We start from the raw sequence: 19,022 nt of genomic DNA, 5'->3' as shown, positions 1-19,022 counted from the left end.
TTTATTATTTATTTGTTTTATTTTATTATTATTATTATTTTGAGAGAGAGTCTCGCTCTGTCACCCAGGCTAGAGTGCAGTGGCACAATGTCGGCTCACTGCAACCTCCGCCTCCCGGGTTCAAGCAATTCTCTGCCTCAGCCTCTCGAGTAGCTGGGATTACAGGCACCTGCCACCATGCCAGGCTAATTTTTGTATTTTTAATAGAGCTGGGGTTTCACCATCTTGGCCAGGCTGGTCTTGAACTCCTGACCTCGTGATCCACCCGCCTCGGCCTCCCAAAGTGCTGGGATTACAGGCGCGAGCCACTGCTGTTATCTCCATTTTATACAGAAGGAAATAGAAGCTCAGAGAGGTGAATTCATAAAACACGTTGGTGGCAGAGCTGAAGCCGGTATCAAGCCCTGATTCATAGTTGAGTGGTCTCTCTACGACTATTTAAAATACTCCTCTATCTAAAATTGCAATGCCTGTCCCATACCCCAGCACTCCCTCTCTCCAGGGCTCCTTCATTTTTCTCCATAGTACTTATCACTAATATAATCATGACTTATTTATTTTTGTTGATCATGTCTCTACCCACTAGAATGTAAGCTCTGTGACTACAGGGCTTTTTATCTGTTTTATTCATCAGTACATCTTCACTAAAGAGTGCCTGGTACCAGATCCATGCTCAATAAATCTTGTTGAACAAATGAACTATAACAAGTCCTTTTCTTGAAGCATTTGTGGTGTGCCAGAAACATCCCTCCACTTGGACTCAGAATATTTGGCCCAAGCTGGGCATAGTGGCTCATACCTGTAATCCCAGCACTTTGAGAGGCTGAGGCAGGAAGATCACTTGAGCCCCAGGAGTTCTAGACCAACCCAGGCACCATAGTGAGACCTCGTCTCTGTGAAAAATAAGCAAACCACACATGCCTGTGGTCCTAGCTACTCAGGAGGTTGTGGTGGGAGGATCACTTGAGCCTGGGAGGTCGAGGCTGCAGTGAATCGAGACGGCACCACCACACTCTAGCCTGAGCGACAGAGCAAGACCCCGTGGCCCTAGACCAGATCTATGATTTTAGGCATAACTCTAGCCTTACATGAACCTCGGTTTTCCCATCTGTAAAATGGTCAGTAAATGCACCCACACCAGGCTATTTGAGGAGAGTTAAAGGGGTTAAAGTATTCAAAGTGCTGCACCATCTAGGCAGTTATAGTTACGAGTATTTTCCAGAAAGCTTGTCTTGGATACCCGCTCTCTCAACTGCTGGGAGATCACTGCCTCACCTCTGAAATGAAGAAGGCTTCCAAGCTTAACTCTCTCACGCTATGAAGGTGACAGGCCACTTCCAAGGCCACGTTCCCTGACACTAAGCCCACTAAGAGGAAAAAACAACAGCATCACCTCAACTAGAAGTTAAAAATAAGACACATATAAACAGATTCTATAACATTGTATGGCATCACCCTGCAAGGCAATGCCAAGAAACAGATGGCTCTGTGGAAACAGCTGTATCTCAGAAGAATCCCGGAGAAAGCCCAGAATGCATACCTGCTCTCACGTGCGAGCCACATGTCGCCAACTCTTCAGTCACGCAGCAGGCAGCAGAGCCCAGGATGGACAGACCCAAAACCCTAAGGCAGGCTAGGCTGCTCAAGGCCAGTCTCCAGGGACCCTCCAGGAATGTGTTAAGCTCCAGAGAGAGGGGGTGAAGGGAAGAGGAGCTGTGGAATCAAGAGACTCAGTGGATACAAGTCTGGGCCACGGTTTCCCCTTGTGGCCTGGCTGCTTTGATCCTGTTCAGCTGCAACTTACACAGAGCCCTGTTTGACCCCTCTAGGCACTGGTTGTCATCTCTCTGCACTTGCCAGGTGTTCGGCCCTCCCTTGTCTATAAAGCAGCTCCCTCCCTTCCTCTCCTTTCTACCATATCTCCCTTTCTCAAGTAGCATCTCTTACTTGTACAGTAGATAAGAAGGCAGCTCTGGAATGAGGCTGCCTCATGTGAAATCCCAGCTGGACTGCCAGCTGTGGGATTCCCGGTGATCTGCTTAAACTCCCTGCACCTCAGTTTTCTCATCTGTACGATGGAAATTAGTTATTCCTATCTGATAGACTTAAGAGGAATCAATAAAGTAAGACAGGGCCAGGAGCTTAGAACAATGTGGCAGATGGCAAAGGCCCCCCAGAATTAAGGTTTGTGTTATGATTGCACTGTGTTTGTAATTAGTGACTGGCTTCATTGCCTCTCCTCCTAGACCATAGGAATAATACAAGCGCAGAAGCAGGAGCTCATTCCCTATTCCTAGCACAAGACTTGGCATAAAATAAGAGCCTATGAATTGTATGTGATGCATGAATTAATACTGATGACTGGGAGGGAGGAGACCAAGACTTTTTCTTATCTCCTCCAAGTAGAGGTCAGGGCTGGGCAGACCCTCTCTGAACCTTCACTCAACAGTCCTGAATGCAGCCCCCTACCTCCCTGCAAAAGAATGAAAATGGACTCATAGTTTGGTTTCCTTAGTAAAAAAATGCTTTGGGTTCCTGGAACTTGTTGATTAATACACACAGCAGGCAACGAGGAAGGTCGTGAGCTTTTTCTGCCTGTCCTTGTGGCTTAATAAGATGTAACTGCTTTGTGGAAACCACAGGGACAAGCTCTGGGTTAGGTTTCAGGAGACCAGAGTTGGAGCCCCAGCTTCTCTGAGCACCTTGGGCCCTCATCTGTCAACTGAGGACCCTAAGGGCAGCCTTGCCTGTCTCATGCAAGCATTGGGGAGGAGTAAAAATGAAATAGTGGATACGAAGCCACCAAAAAGTGAAAGCAAGTTGAAAGTGCAAAGCAACATGCTTGAGTGGTAATTTCCCCATCAGTGATTTCACCCATTGCCCCAAGACATCAGAAGGAGGGGTGTCACAGGAAGAAAGAAACGGGGCCTCCGAGACTCCTTAATTGGTCCATCGTACTATGTCTCCGTCACTTACAGGCTACAAGCATTCAGATGTGCCTGTTAGTCAAGGTAGCACGAGCAGCTGTAATGTGGCTCAACCTGCTGGAACCTTGCAGAAAGTCCACATGGGTGTTCATGATTGGCAGGTAGCTTTTCTGCAGGTTGAAGGACCCAGGCTCCTTTTGTCTTGTGGCTCTGCCCTCCACAGAACCCCAGCCTGCTCTACAGGATTCTCTTGCTCTGGCTGTCAGCCAAGAAAAGAAGGTGAATAAAATTTGTTCCTGAGCAAGGCTTCAGAGTGGTGCCTGTACTAGCCAGAGCCTTTCCAGACTCCAGTGGCCAGAGCTGTATCACAGAGTTATTCTTAACTGCAAGGAGGCTGGAGATACAGCCTAGCTCTGTGCCCAGGAAGAGAGCAAAATATGGATATTGGTGAGCACAGGATGTTTCTGCCACCGTGTGAAATACATGTGTTGAGTCCTCTGCAGTCACAGAATCGTTTACTGTTAGAACTAGAAAGAAGCCCAGAGGCTGACCAACTAGGCATTGTAGTGAGTTGGTTACCTGCAAGAAGTCAGAGGAAATACACCTGGGTTTGAATCTCAGCTACTCTGTTCGCGCACTGTATAACCTTAAGCAATGGCTAAACCTTTCAGATGATGGATGTCGTCTCCTACTAAAGAGGACTAAGAGTGGTTCCTGATCTATAGAGTTGATGTGAGTCTTACATGAGAAAGAACCTGCAAAGCTCTCCTCACTTTACCTGACCCGGTGAGTGCGTGATCCTTGAGCGTCACTTTAGGAAGTCCAAACCCTTTGTCTTACTAATTCAGAGACATGACTTGCTCAAGGTCACATAGAAAATGAGTGTCAGAGATATCAGGTCTCGCTTTTCAGTTATCCCCATAATCTCACTCCTTAGTTTGTGCAACTGTGAACAGAAGTCTCTAAGGCCAGAGCACAGGATGCACTTGTACTCCCTCTGGATCCTCAGGCATAACCAGCCATCATTTCCAGCAGCTCAAAAGGTCAGTCTAGGCCACTGTCCTTAAAGATGAGGAGAAATAAATGCAAACTGCCTAACGGGCCATTTTCCTTGAGTCCAAATCTCCCTCTGCCTCAGCTGGCTGCCCAAAGAAGCAATTTAGCAAATGCATTTTATCTCAGGAGAAATCTGTCTTTTGTTTCTGTGCCTCCCTTGTCAGGAGCCCTCTGTTCCCTGTGGCAGTGGCCAGAGAGCAGGGTACAGTAGCATTCAGACCCTGTTAGTGAAATACTCCCTCCGGCTCCATGGCTCTCCAGAGAAATTACCCAAACCCTGGGTGAAAAGGAGGCAGGTTTTGTTTTTGGTTTTTTTGTTGTTTGTTTTTGGGGGGTTTGTTTGTTTTTGGTTTTTTATTGTTTTTTGGTTTGTTTGTTTGTTTTGAGATGGAGTCTCGGTCTGTCGCCCAGACTGGAGATCAGTGGCGTGATCTCAGCTCACTGCAACCTCCACCTCCTGGGTTCAAGTTGTTCTGCCTCAGCCTCCCGAGTAGCTGGGATTACAGGCACCCACCACCACACCTGGCTAACTTTTGTATTTTTAGTAGAGATGGGGTTTCCCCACGTTGGCCAGGCTGGTCTCGAACTCCCGACCTCAGGTGATCCACCCGCCTCAGCTTCCCAAAGTATTGGGATTATAGGCGTGAGCCACCGCATCTGGCCAAGGAGGCAGTTTCTAAACTGCTAGAGTCTCCCCATTGAGATAACATTAGCCACGCAGTCAGGAATAAGCGAGCCTAAATTAGAATTTGAAAAGGAACATAATATAATCATAACCACATTGCTTAGGTTTGGGTAGCACTTTACAGTTCACAAAGCAGTTTTACGTGCATTAGCTCATTTGAGAAAATTGCAGGGAATTAGTTAACTACAGAAAAGTTTAAGAAGCCAATAAAATTCATCTGTGAATCCACCACTCAGAAAATCTTTGTTAACATTATAATGTGTTCCCTTCTATTTTTGAGTGGGTTTTTCTTTTTCCTTTCGTCTTTTTCCTGCATTGGGACCACAGTTTTTTATGGCCTGCTTCGTTCATGGAACATTGTGTCTTCCACCATCTCATTTGATTCTCACCTCCATCTCCTGGGAAGAAGTAATTGTGTTGCGAAATGTCCCTGGTTTGAGGTCCGAAGACTGGATTCCCATCCTGAACTTCTTCTCGCTCACTGAAGCAGATTACTGAAAGCTCCTGAGCCTTAGTTTCCTCCTTTGTACAACACATATGTGTGCTGAAGGATTAAATTGATGAAGCAATGCACCTGAAAACATTTAGCATTGCGCCAGTCACATAGTAGGTACCCAGTTAGTATTAGGTGGATCAAGGTGCAAAGCACCATGTAGAGGAGAAATGAACATGCAAGTTCAAGGATGGCATCTGGTTGCCCCAGAGTCCTGTGGACAGGTATGTCTGACAGCATACCTGACTTTCTTTCTTTCCTGTTTTGTTTTTGTTTTTTGTTGTTGTTTTTGTTTTTGGTGGTGGTGGTTGTTTTTTGAGACAGAGCCTCACTCTGTCACCCAGGCTGGAGTGCAATGGCGTGATCTCGGCTCACTGCAACCATCCCCTCCCAGTTTCAAACGATTCTCCTGCCTCAGCCTCCCAAGTAGCGGGGACTACAGGCGGACGCCACTGCACCCAGCTAATTTTTTGTATTTTTAGTAGAGATGGGGTTTCACCGTGTTAGCCAGAATGGTCTCGATCTCCTGACCTCATGATCCGCCTTCCTTGGCCTCCCAAAGTGCTGGGATTACAGGCATGAGCCACGGTGCCCGGCCACCTGACTTTTTTTCTACAATACCCACTGTGGTTGGTAAATGACAATATTCCCTAGATAATACCCTTTATACACAGCAGCAAGGGCTGCAAATGAGCTTGGGATGTGGATGCCACCAAATCCCATTATTGGTACCATGAAGTTCAGAGCTGGAGGTGGCCTCTTCTCCAGGACTGCCCTAGTCCATCCCACTAGGGCAAGGTGTACTTTGGAAGTCCTCGGAGCACCTCCGTTGACCAGTACTCCCTCTCCTAACATACAGGAGCTGAGCACATCCAACAGAGGCTTGCTGAACATCCAAGATGGATCACATCAGCCACGCAGTCAGCAATAAGCAAGCCTAGGTTAGGATGTGAAAAGGTACATGATATAATCATAACCACATTGCTTAAGTTTCTGCAGCACTTTAGAGTTTACAAAACACTTGACATGCATTAGCTCATTTGAGAAAAATGCAGGGAATTAATTAACTACAGAAAAGTATAAAGAAGCCAATAAAATTCATCTGTGAATCCACCACTCAGAAAATCTTTGTTAACATTGGATATAGAACCTGGATATTGCTAGGTTCAGATGGTTCCGAAATGAAGGGGATACAGCTCCTGCTGTTAGGAGCTCACCATATGGATGCTTTTTAGAAAGTGGTTCCTGGAGCCATTTACCTGGGAATGTCTTTTTCCCCAACTCAAGGGTATGTACCTGTGTGTGCATATAAAGAGAAGGAGAAGCCAGACGCAGTAGCTCATGCCGGTAATCCCAGCACTTTGGGAGGCCGAGGCGGGTGGATCACCTGAGGTCAGGAGTTCAAGACCAGCCTGGCCAACATGGTGAAACTCTGTCTCTACTAAAAATACAAAAATTAGCTGGGCATGGTGGTGCGCACCTGTAATCCCAGCTACTAGGAAGGCTGAGGCAGGAGAATCACTTGAACCCGGGAGGCAGAGGCTGCAGTGAGCCGAGATCGTGCCACTGTACTCCCACCTGGGCGACTGAGTGAGAATCCATCTCAGTCAATCAACCAGTCAGTCAGTAAAGGGGATGAGAAACCCCCATACATGCATGTGTTTCTCATTCTCCACTCACTAATGCCCATTTTCACATGGTGAGGACCAGCTACTTGTCTGAAGCCTCATCAAAGAAGGACCCATTTCTCCACACACATTTGCCTACCCACGCTCACACCCACACATCCACACACATTTCCACTGTCCTCTTCATTGAACTGAAAGCCATTCATTCTTCTGAACATATTAAAGCAGAAACCAAAACCAAAGAAAAAAAAAGCCAACCCTGCTCTTGCAAAGAATTTTGTAGATGTTTAGTCTCCAGTGGAGGATAATTTCTTGTGCTCTTCTGCAGTGTGGGTGAGGGAGTTTAGGAGCATAGCAGTTGGTTACATTTTCTCCCGGGAGGTAACATTATGGTTTATAGGCATATTTTAGGCCCTCAAGGGGAAAGCCAGAGGGACTCCCTCTAATATTTATGAATCAGAAAGGCCACCCTGGCTCATCCAGCCCCTACCATCCCTGCCCACCAGGACCTTGCCATACAGTCTCCTTCAGGTGAGGTTTGAGGGCAAAAAGTGTCCATGTAGGTGTCTTCAGGGGCCCAGGTGTTTCCCTTTCCTGTGATAATCGCTATGATAATAGGTGACATCTGTTGAATGTTTTCTTCAACCGCTGTTTTCTCTATATGCAGCATCTTTCAGAATCCTTCTATAACCTTCTGGGGTAGTGAGTTTTGTCGTCCTCATTTTACAGCTGAGGACCCTGAAGCTCAGAAAGGTTAGGTCACTCACCCACTTACCTGAGATGATCCAGGCAGAATGGGTTAGAACCAGTGTCCTTAGCCACTGTGCTGCATCTGCATCTTCACATGAGGCCAAGCAGGCATCTTTCCTGAAGCAGCAGCATGGTGGTGGAGGGGCACAGACCCAGGTTTGACACCTCCACCCTTCTCAACTGTTGGATGAGGCTGCCAGTGACTCACCGGGGGCTCTGGGGAGGAGAGGAAATCACCTGTACCCAGCACCTTACGTGGAGCTTGGCACATGCTTGTTTGCTCTCCAAAAGCTTTTCAGCCATCACAGACCCTTGGATGCAAATATTGAAGTAAATCATAGGCTGAAGAATGGGTTTATTGATCACCTTCTGTGCATATAATTAGAGGACACAAAAGGAAAATTGAAAGGATAGTCTTAACTTCACAGTGATTACAGGTTTTTTGTATACAGCAAATATTTTTCAGGCATGCAACACATGATATTAGCACCTGTCACAAGCCAGGCACGGTGCTCAGGACAATGGTAAAATGTCACAGTCTCACCGGGAAAGTTGCCCTTAAATAATTTCAGTTTAAGTTGACAAGTGCTTTAATGGAGTTACGAATTGAGTGCTCTTGGAGTGCAGAGAAGAAACGGATCGCTTCTACCCAGCAGGATCTGCAGAGGTCTCACAGAGCAGGTGCCATCTGGGCTGAATCTTGAAAGGTAAATGGAAGGTTTTTTAGGTGGAGGAGAGTGGAGTGAAGTGAGGGAGGGCATCCCCGAGAGGGAAGAGCATGGCACGGAACAAAGTCACGGAGGTGTGAGGGAAAGGCAGATTTGGGGAGCACATAGACCAATGATGAGGCCACAGAGTGTGGGGGTCATGGGTCAAAGGGAGCAGCCCGTAATTGTCAACAAGGAAATCTGGATTTAATCATACAGGTCAGAAGGAAGCAGTGGGGTCATAGATCTTAGATGGAATGAGAATTTCAGCTTCCTTGTCTTATGTTAAACTGTTGGCATGGTGAGAATCTTCAAATAGGCAGGGACAGCAAATTGACTTGAAAAGCTGAATATCCCTAATTGCATCCTTTTAACGGTTAAAAATTTTAAAGATAGTTGACAGTGTCTCACAGATGATTGGATCTCAGCCAGTTTCCCAAGCTGCATTTGGAAATGTTCAAGTACATTTGGAGCATCACAGGGCTGTCTGGAGAATGCTATAAGCATTTGGTGGGCAGGAGCTCGGGAGTTTGATTGTCCTTCAATATGTGGTACAGGTCCCCATAATAAAAAAGTGCCCCCCACAAAATACCAATAGCACTCTATCAGTATCTATTGCTCAGAACCAATAAGATCTCAGTGGCCTTCAAGAAGTATTTATTGGCCGGGCGCGGTAGCTCACGCCTGTAATCTCAGCACTTTGGGAGGGTTGGGCGGGTGGACTGCCTGAGGTCAGGAGTTCAAGACCAGCCTGGCCAACATAGTGAAACCCTGTCTCTATTAAAAATACAGAAATTAGCCGGGCGTGGTGGTGAGTGCCTGTGATCACAGCTACTCGGGAGGCTGAGGCCAGAGAATCACTTGAACCCAGGAGGCAGAGGTTGCAGTGAGCTGAGATCGCGTCACTGCACTCCAGCCTGGGCAACAGAGCTAGACTCTGTCTCAAAAAAAAATAAGTAGTGTTTATTGAGGCAGCTGGGCCGGGCTGGCTTGCATGACTTTGGCAGTTGGGGAGGAGCTGCTCTGCCCCAGATGTCTCATCTTCCAGCAAGCTAGCCTCGGCATCTTCTCATGGCAATGGTAGGGGTGCAAGAAACACTTTCTCTTGAGGTCTAGCCTCAAGACTGAGACAATATTACTTCCCCTGCTTTTTATTAACAAAAGTACATCATGATTCTAGCCCTTATTCAAGACTAGAGAAATAAACTGTGCCTCTTTAGTAAGCACCACTGCAAAGGACAAGAATATCTGGGGTGGCAAGGAGTGGGGGAGAGAGAAGGAATTGGAGCAATTAATGCCATCATCGTCCATAGCACACATCTTGAGAAATAACGCCGTCAAGTAATCTGTCAAGGCAATGGTCTTAACAGGTACAAAGCTATACAGAAGCAAGTTAATATATTTTCTTATTGACTGCTGCACTGTTGATTTGGTGATTTAAAAAAGTACACCTTCTTTGAAAAACATTCTGTGGTATTCAGCTAGGTTGGTAACCCTTGCCATGTAAACTTTTGTCTGTATTCTATCGTGTGATAGACAAGGCTGATTTAACAGAAAAAAAAAAAATGGAACCAGCCTTCCTGTGACCTTTGGCAAATTATCATTTTTTTAATATACTTTAAGTTTTAGGGTACATGTGCACAATGTGCCGGTTAGTTACATATGTATACATGTGCCATGTTGGTGTGCTGCACCCATTAACTCATCATTTAACATTAGGTATATCTCCTAATGCTATCCCTCCCCTCTCCCCCAACCCCACAACAGGCCCCGGTGTGTGATGTTCCCCTTCCTGTGTCCATGTGACTACAATAGCAAAGACTTGGAACCAAGCCAAATGTCCAACAGTGATAGACTGGATTAAGAAAATGTGGCACATATACAACATGGAATACTATGCAGCCATAAAAAATGATGAGTTCATGTCCTTTGTAGGGACATGGATGAAGCTGGAAACCATCATTCTCAGCAAACTATCGCAAGGACAAAAAACCAAACACCGCATGTTCTCACTCATAGGTGGGAATTGAACAATGAGAACAAATTATTATTTTTTAAAAGTTTGTTTTTATGGAAATACAGATTGCCTCCGACAAGTCCTCCCATTCTTTTTTTTTTTTTTTTTTGAGATGGAGTCTCGCTCTGTCGCCCAGGCTGGCATGCAGTGTCATGATCTTGGCTCACTGCAACCTCTGCCCCCTGGGTTCAAGCAATTCTCTGCCTCAGCCTCCCGAGTAGCTGGGATTAGAGATGCCCGCCACCATGTCCAGCTAACTTTTTGTATTTTTAGTAGAAACTGGGTGTCACCATCTTGGCCAAGCTGGTCTTAAACTCCTGACCTCGTGATCCACCTGCCTCAGCCTCCCAAAGTGCTGGGATTACAGGCGTGAACCACCGCGCCTGGCCAAGTCCTCCCATTCTAAGTGCACAGTTTGTTGAATTTTCACGAAAGTGCACATCCATGTACCCATCGCTCCAGTCATGGTGGAGCGGGTTTCTGTCACTCCCAACCCTCTCTTGCCTCTTCCCAGGCTTCACTCCCCCACCCCACATGCCCGGGTTCAATTTTTGTCACTGTGGATTAGCTTTCTGCTAAGTTGTGTCACTTTTTAATTTCAGTTCTTCATCTGTAAAACATACAGCCTACCTGCCTGGTAGGGGTTCACATGAGACCATGTCTGTTGGGCAGCTGCAGATTTGCACATCTGTGTATCTGCCTCTGCATATCTGAAATGTTATCTTCTTAGCTCCCTGTCAGCAGGTGTGCCTGCTCTTTTCACAAGTTGGTGAAGGAAGAGAGAAGTACAGCTAGTTAAACAACTTCTACAAGCAGATTAATGAAGTAAGACTTTCAGAGAGTTCAAAGAAAGAAAAGAGAAAAAAGTACGGGTGCCAAGATTCTGATTAAACTTAGGTGAAATGAAAGGAAAAGAGTTTCTGTTTTGTTAACGTGCTAAGTTTTGTTTTGTTTTGTTTTTTTCTGAGACCTAGTACAAAAATTGAAATCAGTAGCTCTAGGGAGAGAAAAGCATCAGGTCATACGGAGGTCCTTGTCAGTTTTGAGCGTTTTCTTCTTTGGGCATTTTCCTGTGTTATTTTTATTTTTATTTGTTTTATTTGTTTTTTTGTTTGTTTGTTTTTGTTTTTTTTTGAGATGGAGTCTCACTCTGTCACCCAGGCTGGAAGGCAGTGGTGCGATCTCGGCTCACTGCAACCTCTGCCTCCTGGGTTCAAGAGATTCTCTGCCTCAGCCTCCTGAGTAGGTGGGATTACAGGTGTCTGCCACCATGCCCGGCTAATTTTTGTATTTTTTGTGGAGACAGGGTTTCCCCACGTTGGCCAGGGTGGTCTCGAACTCCTGACCTCAGGTGATCCAGCCACCTTGGCCTCCCAAAGTGCCGGGATTACAGGCATGAGCCACCGTGCCTGGCCCATTTTCCCATGTTATTTGAAATTCTTATGCTGAGTTGTCTAGGAAAACATTTCTCATTTGTTTCTAAGGAGTTTATGGTTGGTTATATGTTTTTCAGTGAGCTCCACCTTTTTTCTTAGCTAAGAGGGGACTCATTTCTCAGGTGTTAAAGGCATCCTCTTTTTTTTGTTTTTTTTTCTTTGTTTTTGTTTTGAAACAGGGTTTTGCTCTGTAGCCTAGGCTGGAGTGCAGCGGTGCCATCTCAGCTCACTGCAGCCTCCATGTCCCGGGCTCAGGTGATTCTCCCACCTCAGCCTCCTGAGTAGCACTACAGCCACACACCTCCACGTCCGGCTAATTTTTCTATTTTCAGTAGAGACAGGGTTTTGCCTGGTTGCCCAGGTTGGTCTCGAACTCTCAGGCTCAAGCGATCTGCTCGCCTTGGCCTCCCAAAGTGCTGGCATTACAGGTGTGAGCCACCACAGCCGGTCCCCAGGCATCTGATTTTTACCATCACCTTTTTGAAATAGATTAAGTTCCAGAGGGAAATAAAAGTGGTGATCCCCTCCATGTACGTCAGACCCATCAACAATGTCCTGATGGGTAATAAACTCAGGGGAGGGCAGGGCTCAAGGGGCAAGCTCATGGGCCCCCTCGGACCTCTTCTTCACATGCCCAAGCCCTCTCTCCTGCCCTGCAGCTCCAGAAGCAGCTGTCTGAGCTGGACGAGGACGACCTGTGCTATGAGTTCCGGCGAGAGCGCTTCACTGTCCACCGCACCCACCTGTACTTCCTGCACTACGAGTATGAGCCTGCAGCAGACAGCACGGACGTCACCCTGGTCGCTCAGCTGTCCATGGACAGGTATGGCAGACGGCCTCACCCACCCCAGTCTCCTCACCGCGGCTCTTTGCATGGAGGATAGACAATGGAGAAGGGTGTGCTTGCTTCCGCAGTGCATTATGCTAAAATTGGAGGATGGAGCAGGAAGAGATGGCACATGGGCTTAGAATATTGAAGCCTGGGCCGGGCACGGTGGCTCACACCTGTAATCCTAGCACTTTGGGAGCCCCAGGCAGGTGGATCACAAGGTCGGGAGTTCTAGACCAGCCTGGCCAACATGGTGAAACCCCGTCTCTACTAAAAATACAAAAATTAGCTGGGCATGGTGGTGTGTGCCTGTAATCCCAGCTACTGGGGAGACTGAGGCAGGAGAATGGCTTGAACCCAAGAGGCAGAGGTTGCAGTGAGCCAAGATCGTGCCACTGCACCCCAGCCTGGGTGACAGAGCAAGGCTCCATCTTAAAAAAAAGAAAAAAAAAAAGAGTACTGATAAGGGTGAGCTGTGTCACATCCCTACCACCTCCCCAGCACCGAAAACCAAGGGCTCTTATCTTATCATTGTCTGAAGATAGATGAAAGGATCAATTCTTAAGAAGTAGAGCCCTACTCGAATTACCTCAGGAAGAGGGACAGTGGGGAGACTGGAGCTACAATTGCGGCTGGAAAGCAACGCTGTTTCTTTTCCTTCTGTGTGTATTGATGAAACAAACATCCATCAAGCATTTCCAGGCAGTACTGTCATGAGCCCCGCCCTGATGTAGCTTACAGGCCAATGCACTGCTTCTCAACCTTGTCCGGGGAGATTGAATCACCTCAGGAGTTGTATAACACGTTCACATCCAGGCTCCCTTGCAGAGCAGTTAAGTAAGGACCTTTGTAGGATAGAGCCCTTGGCATTGTTTTGTTTTAAGCTTATAACGTGTAGCCAGGGCTGAGAATATGGAGCTAGTCACATAAACAGCAATACACGCCTCCCGGGTTCACGCCATTCTTCTGCCTCAGCCTCCCGAGTAGCTGGGACTGCAGGCACCAGCCACCATGCCCGGCTAATTTTTTGTATTTTTAGTAGAGACGGAGTTTCACCGTGTTGGCCTGGATAGTCTCGGTCTCCTGACCTCGTGATCCTCCCACCTCAGCTTCCCAAAGTGCTGGGATTACAGGTGTGAGCCACTGCACCTGTCCTAATTTATATATTTTTAAAAACATCTCTGGCTGCCAAGAAGTGAATGGATTTGAAGCCCCAAGGTCACTCAGCCAGGGCTACGTGGCTTTTCTATACCTGGCCATTCCAGGTGCCCCTTCCCACCTTGTCTGACTGGCTTCCGCTTCAATTTACACATGGCCCACGGTGGCTGCCCTTACCCCAAGTCCCTCACATGTCATCCCCCCTCAGCTCCTACAATTAGGAAGGAAGTTTGATTCCTCATTCTGTCTTTTGAGCCACATCAGAGATGCCTATCCAGCCTATGGGTGAGATTCCATGGGATTGTTCTAAGGATTAAATGAGCTAATGCCCGTACAGTGCCGAGAACAGTGCCTGGCACATAAGTGTTCCATAAATGCCAGGTGTTATTAGTCATGAATGACTGAAGAATGGACAAACTGATGAAAGAACAAACACCTGGACGCAAAAGCGTTTTCATAAAGGCACTTGAGAGCTCCAGGAAGTGAGAGGAACCTGGCGCTGGAGGCAACATGGAATGATTCATGTTGAGGGTGGTTCAGGGAAGTGGATTCCTTGCTCTGTGAGTCCCGCCACATGCAAGCAAATGACCACATGCATAATTCAATGGCTTCAGGGGCCGGCGGTCTCTTGGGGATTCACAGGCTCCAAAAGAACTTGGAGAAAGGCCACTGGGACTCCTGTGCACAGAGAACTTGCGGATCCTAGCAGGTAACGGGTAAAGACAGCATGGGACAAAAGAGCAAGGGACAAGCATGGAGGCTCTAGCACCAGGTCCATGCTTGACCTGCTGTGAGGGCCCTGGCGAGCCCTGTCCCTTCTTGGGGCCACAGTTTTCTCATCTCCACATCCACATGATCACTCGGCAAATACCGCTCACCGTTCTGCACCAGGCACTTAGCGGGAGGGGAATATGTGTTAAAAGACCTATCCCTGTCTTCAAGGAGTATGCAGCCTATGTGGGGCTCAGGCACCCCATTCGTTTTCTGTTGTTAGGTGACAAAGTACCACACATTGAGCAGCTTAAAAAGTACACCTTTGTTACCTTGTGGCCACTATGGGTCAGGAATCTGGAAGATGTTAGCAGGGCCCTCTGCCCAGGGTCTCAGGACTGAAATCTCAAGGGATTATCCAGGGCTGGGATGTCATCTGGGGATTGGCATCCACATCCAAGCTCATTTGGGTTGGAGCAGAATTCAGTTCCAGGATGGAGGTCCCATTTCCTTGCTGGCTGTTGATGGGTGTCCCCCTCAGCTCCTCGAAGCCATGCTCAGTTCCTAGCCATGCAGCCCCCTCCCTGCAGGGCAGCCCACTTCTTCAAGGCCAGCAGGAGAATCTCTCTGGCCCATGACCCTGGAGTCTTCTATAACATCACATGATCACAATGTGATATTCACAAGCCCTGCCCACACCCAAGAGGGCGATAACACAGGGCATGTCCGCCAGCGGGGCGGGAATCTGGGGGGTCCCTCATAGAACTCTGCCTGTCACTGACAGGTAAACAGGTCTACAGTAGGATGTTTAGTTCTGAGTGTCGTGCAGGAGGTGCACCGATTCTATGAGAGCCCAAGGAAGTGGAGAAAGGAAAAGGCAGGGAATGTGTCCGAGGGGAGGTAGTACCTGAGTTGAGTTGGAGGCTGAGTGGACTGAGATAGAAGGCACAGAAGGAGAGAAGGAGGGCTCCCTGAGGTAGAGCGTGCAGCATGTTCACGGGACAGAGAAGACGTCAGGGCCAGTGGGGAACACAATAGTAAGGTGTGGTTAGGGCTTAGGGTGTAGGAGGGAGAAAGAGGAGATCAAATACACCTGGCCAGGTAGGCAAGGGCTGGATCACAGAGGGCCTCAAGGAAACCAGGGGAGGTGGCCAGCCCTTCCAGCTCAAATCTTGCATCCTGTGTGTCTCCATAGAGACACCCAACTGGTGTCCCAGAGTCACCCCTAAAATTCTCAGGTCCCTTTGGCTTCTCACCCAGATTTCAGTTTGGACACCCAGGCTCCCCACCACTAAGCAGCCACATCAGGAAGCCACCTCACCACAAAGTCCCTCTTTTCACATGTGTGTTTCCTTCTCCTCCATGGCATTTATAGTAAAAAGAAAATGGAATACTCCATGTCAGTGCTGAATGATGGTCTAGATTGGTCTCTTTCGACTGCACCTGTCCCCTCCCGTGAGCTAACTGAAACTCAGGTACTATAATCCATGCAAGTGAGAGGGTTTCACTTAAAGCCAGGTGCCCGTTTCTCCAACCATCACTGGCTCTCTGTTGCATTCAGGCCTCCTGATAATGCATTCAGATTATCAGCAAAATATTCTGAGTCAATATTAGTGGCCAGTGGCTACCAAAGAAATCTGATATACTTTCTAATCAAAGTAAAGAGTAGCATAACAGTGAATGACACTTGGTCCCTGGAGTCAGGCACTGTGGGTTCTTTGTTGCCCTGTCACTTTGTTTTTGGACAAGTCACTTAACTTTTTTTTTTTTTTTTTTTTTGAGACGGAGTCTTGCGGTGTCGCCAGGCCAGAGTGCAGTGTTGCAATCTCGGCTCACTGCAGCCTTCCCCTTCTGGGTTCGAGCGATTCTCCTGCCTCAACCTCCCAATAGCTGGGACTACAGGCGCGCACCACCAGGCCCAGCTAACTTTGTATTTTTAGTAGAGACGGGGTTTCACCATGTTGGCCAGCATGGTCTCAATCTCTTGACTTCGTGATCTGCCCGCCTTGGCCTCCCAAAGTGCATCACTTAACTTCTTTAAGCCTCAGTTTCTTCATCTGTGATCTGAAAGTGGTAACTGTATCATTATCCTCATCCCTAAGGTTGTTATAAAGATCAAATGAGAGAAAGCGTGCCAGTGCTTAGTCCTGACATACATTCAGAGGCTCCCAGAATGATACCAGTACTGTTGACCAGAATCTTAATATTTGTGATATTGGGTAAAAAGGCACTAGACGGAAGGACAGAGAGCTCCGGGTTCAAATCCCACCAACTCATTCATCCTCAGCTGGTGTTCTGGGCAAGTCACTTAACATCTTTGGGTTTCCGTTTCCTCCTTCTATAAAAGAAGGATAAAATTACTTGCCTCATAGGGTCCTGTTTAGGAGTAAATAAGAGATCCTCTATAAAAGCCCTGAGCACATATTTGACATCCAGTAAAATACTGGCTAGATCTGAACATCCTTACGAAGGCATGTGCACATGATAGTTATTTAGGAGACGTAAAGTGATGTAGTAGAAAAGAAAAAAAAGCAAGACTTGGATTCAAAGTACACTTGTGCCACTTCCTAGCTGTGTAAGTTTGAACAACTTACTTAGCCTTTTTGAGCCTCACTTGACTCATCTATGAGATGGTGATAACATCAGATTTACTGATTATTGTCTGGGTTCTACAAAATAAGGTGTAAAGTGCCTAGTAAGTAGTTGATGTGAGAAAATATTAATTTCCCTTTTCTTAATGTTTCTCACCTCTCTGCTGGCTATAGAATTTGCTATCTGGAATTTGCAAACAAGTAGAACAAACATGTTTCTAGTTATTAACAGCTCAAACCCATCCTTCTGTATACACTAGTTAGCAAGAAGAGAATACAGACAAAACCAAGTGCCTCCTTCTATTGCCAGTGGGATCCATCCTTCTGGCCTGGGCTGCAGACACAGTGCATTTAAAAGAAAGTCCGGGGCCAGGCGTGGTGGCTCACGCCTGTAATCCCAGCACTTTGGGAGGCTGAGGCAGGCAGATCACAAGGTCAGGAGATGGAGACCATCCTGGCTAACACAGTGAAACCCCATCTCTACTAAAAATACAAAAAATTAGCCGGGCATGGTGGCGGGCGCCTGTAGTCCCAGCTACACGGGAGGCTGAGGCAGAAGAATGGTGTGAACCCGGGAGGCGGAGCTTGCAGTGAGCTGAGATTGTGCCACTGCACTCCAGCCTGGGCAACAAAGCGAGACTCGGTCTCAAAAAAAAAAAAAAGTCCGGGCCCCACTCACATATACAGCAAACACCAACCATAGCGGTCTTCCCTTCAAAGCATGGACAGCCCAAGCGTAGCAGACACATGATACCCACTCCTGTATTGTGACATGTATCACCATCAGGACAGTATCTCAAGAGAACCCAAGGGATTCCAAGCCCTAATGAGAGGTGCTTAGCGGGCCGCAATTAAAAATTATAAAGCGGCACTGCAGGCTGATGAAGAATGGTAGAAATTCCTGCAGCCACTTCCACTCTGTCAACACATCCGATTATGATGCAGCACGCTGACTGGTGCCTGTTGGATTGATTTTTAATTTAAGAAACGTTTCAGATATATTTGTAAACCTTCGAGTCAGAAGTAGGCCCTACGTGAATGCCACAACGAATTAGGAGAGCCAGCCTTCGCACTCCCGTACCCAGCTCCCTCTGGAATTCCGTTCAGAAAGAATGAACGTTGCAACCATGGCCATGAAGCCAGGAGATCTGCTTCTCCTTCAGCAGCTCAGCACCCTTCCCTCCCATCCCAGCAGAAGACACCAATGGCAAAGGGACAGAGGGAGCTGATCACGAGGGGTTCACCTATCTTCTGACACCACGCCAGGGAGAGCCTGTTTCTTTAGTGTGTTTTTGACAAAGATGTTAAGTGTTGACTACAGTTGTGGGGCCTCATGGGGATGACAGGTCACTTCTCTGCTCTCTCTGAGTAAAGGAGAGAGAATGGGCTGGGCTCACAGAGCCCTACTCTTTAGAACAGCGTTGCTTCAAGCCTGCTCCTGGGACCAGCAACACAGCATTGCATGGGAGCTTGTCAGAAATACAGATTCTCAGGCCCCACCCCAGACCTCCTGAACCAGAATCTCGGGTGGTGCCTGGAAATAGGGGTTTTAAGAAGCCCCCCAGGTGATCTTAAAGAAGCTTACATTTGAAAGCACTGACCGTTCTGGAGAGTGAAAGGTAATTTTTTCTCCATGTAACAGGCAGAGCGATGTTTTAAAAATGTAAATCAGGTTATGGCATTAAAACCCTCAGATGACTTCTTGTTACATGTGGAACAGTGTCCCACCCGCCTGCTGTGGTCTTCAAGGCCCATCCAGCCTGGCATCTGTACAACCCCTGACACCTTCATCTCACCCCTGCCCCTCACCGTCCTGTGCTGCACCCACACTGGTCCTGTTTCTTCCTGCTCGAACATGCTGAGCCCATTGTTACCCCAAGGGCCATCCCCTCTTCTTGGAAAGCTTTCCCCCCAGACTTTTCACAACGCCAGATCCTTCTCATTATCTGCCGTAACAAAATGCCACAAATTATTTGATATATGAACAATGGAAATGTATTTATCACAGTGCTGGAGGCTGGAAGTCCAAGATCA

At 47.4% G+C, this 19,022-nt stretch overlaps 1 protein-coding gene across 6 annotated transcripts in view; it reads left to right on the top strand.

Moving 5' to 3' along the window:
* Positions 1-19,022, top strand: part of LARGE1 (LARGE xylosyl- and glucuronyltransferase 1) — an 852,160-nt gene that overhangs the window by 590,581 nt on the left and 242,557 nt on the right. For all 6 annotated transcript variants that reach the window (XR_010111820.1, XM_003821498.6, XM_003821496.5 and 3 more), the window contains one exon: positions 12,359-12,522. Coding sequence is in view for 5 of the 6 variants with exons in the window: in XM_003821498.6 (XP_003821546.1) it covers positions 12,359-12,522 (164 nt within the window). In the remaining variant the exon portion in view is untranslated. The remainder of the gene's footprint in view (positions 1-12,358; positions 12,523-19,022) is intronic.

Source organism: Pan paniscus, chromosome 23, assembly GCF_029289425.2.
Source record: "Pan paniscus chromosome 23, NHGRI_mPanPan1-v2.0_pri, whole genome shotgun sequence".
NCBI lineage: Eukaryota > Metazoa > Chordata > Mammalia > Primates > Hominidae > Pan > Pan paniscus.
This window is presented reverse-complemented; position numbering and strand designations above follow the sequence as displayed.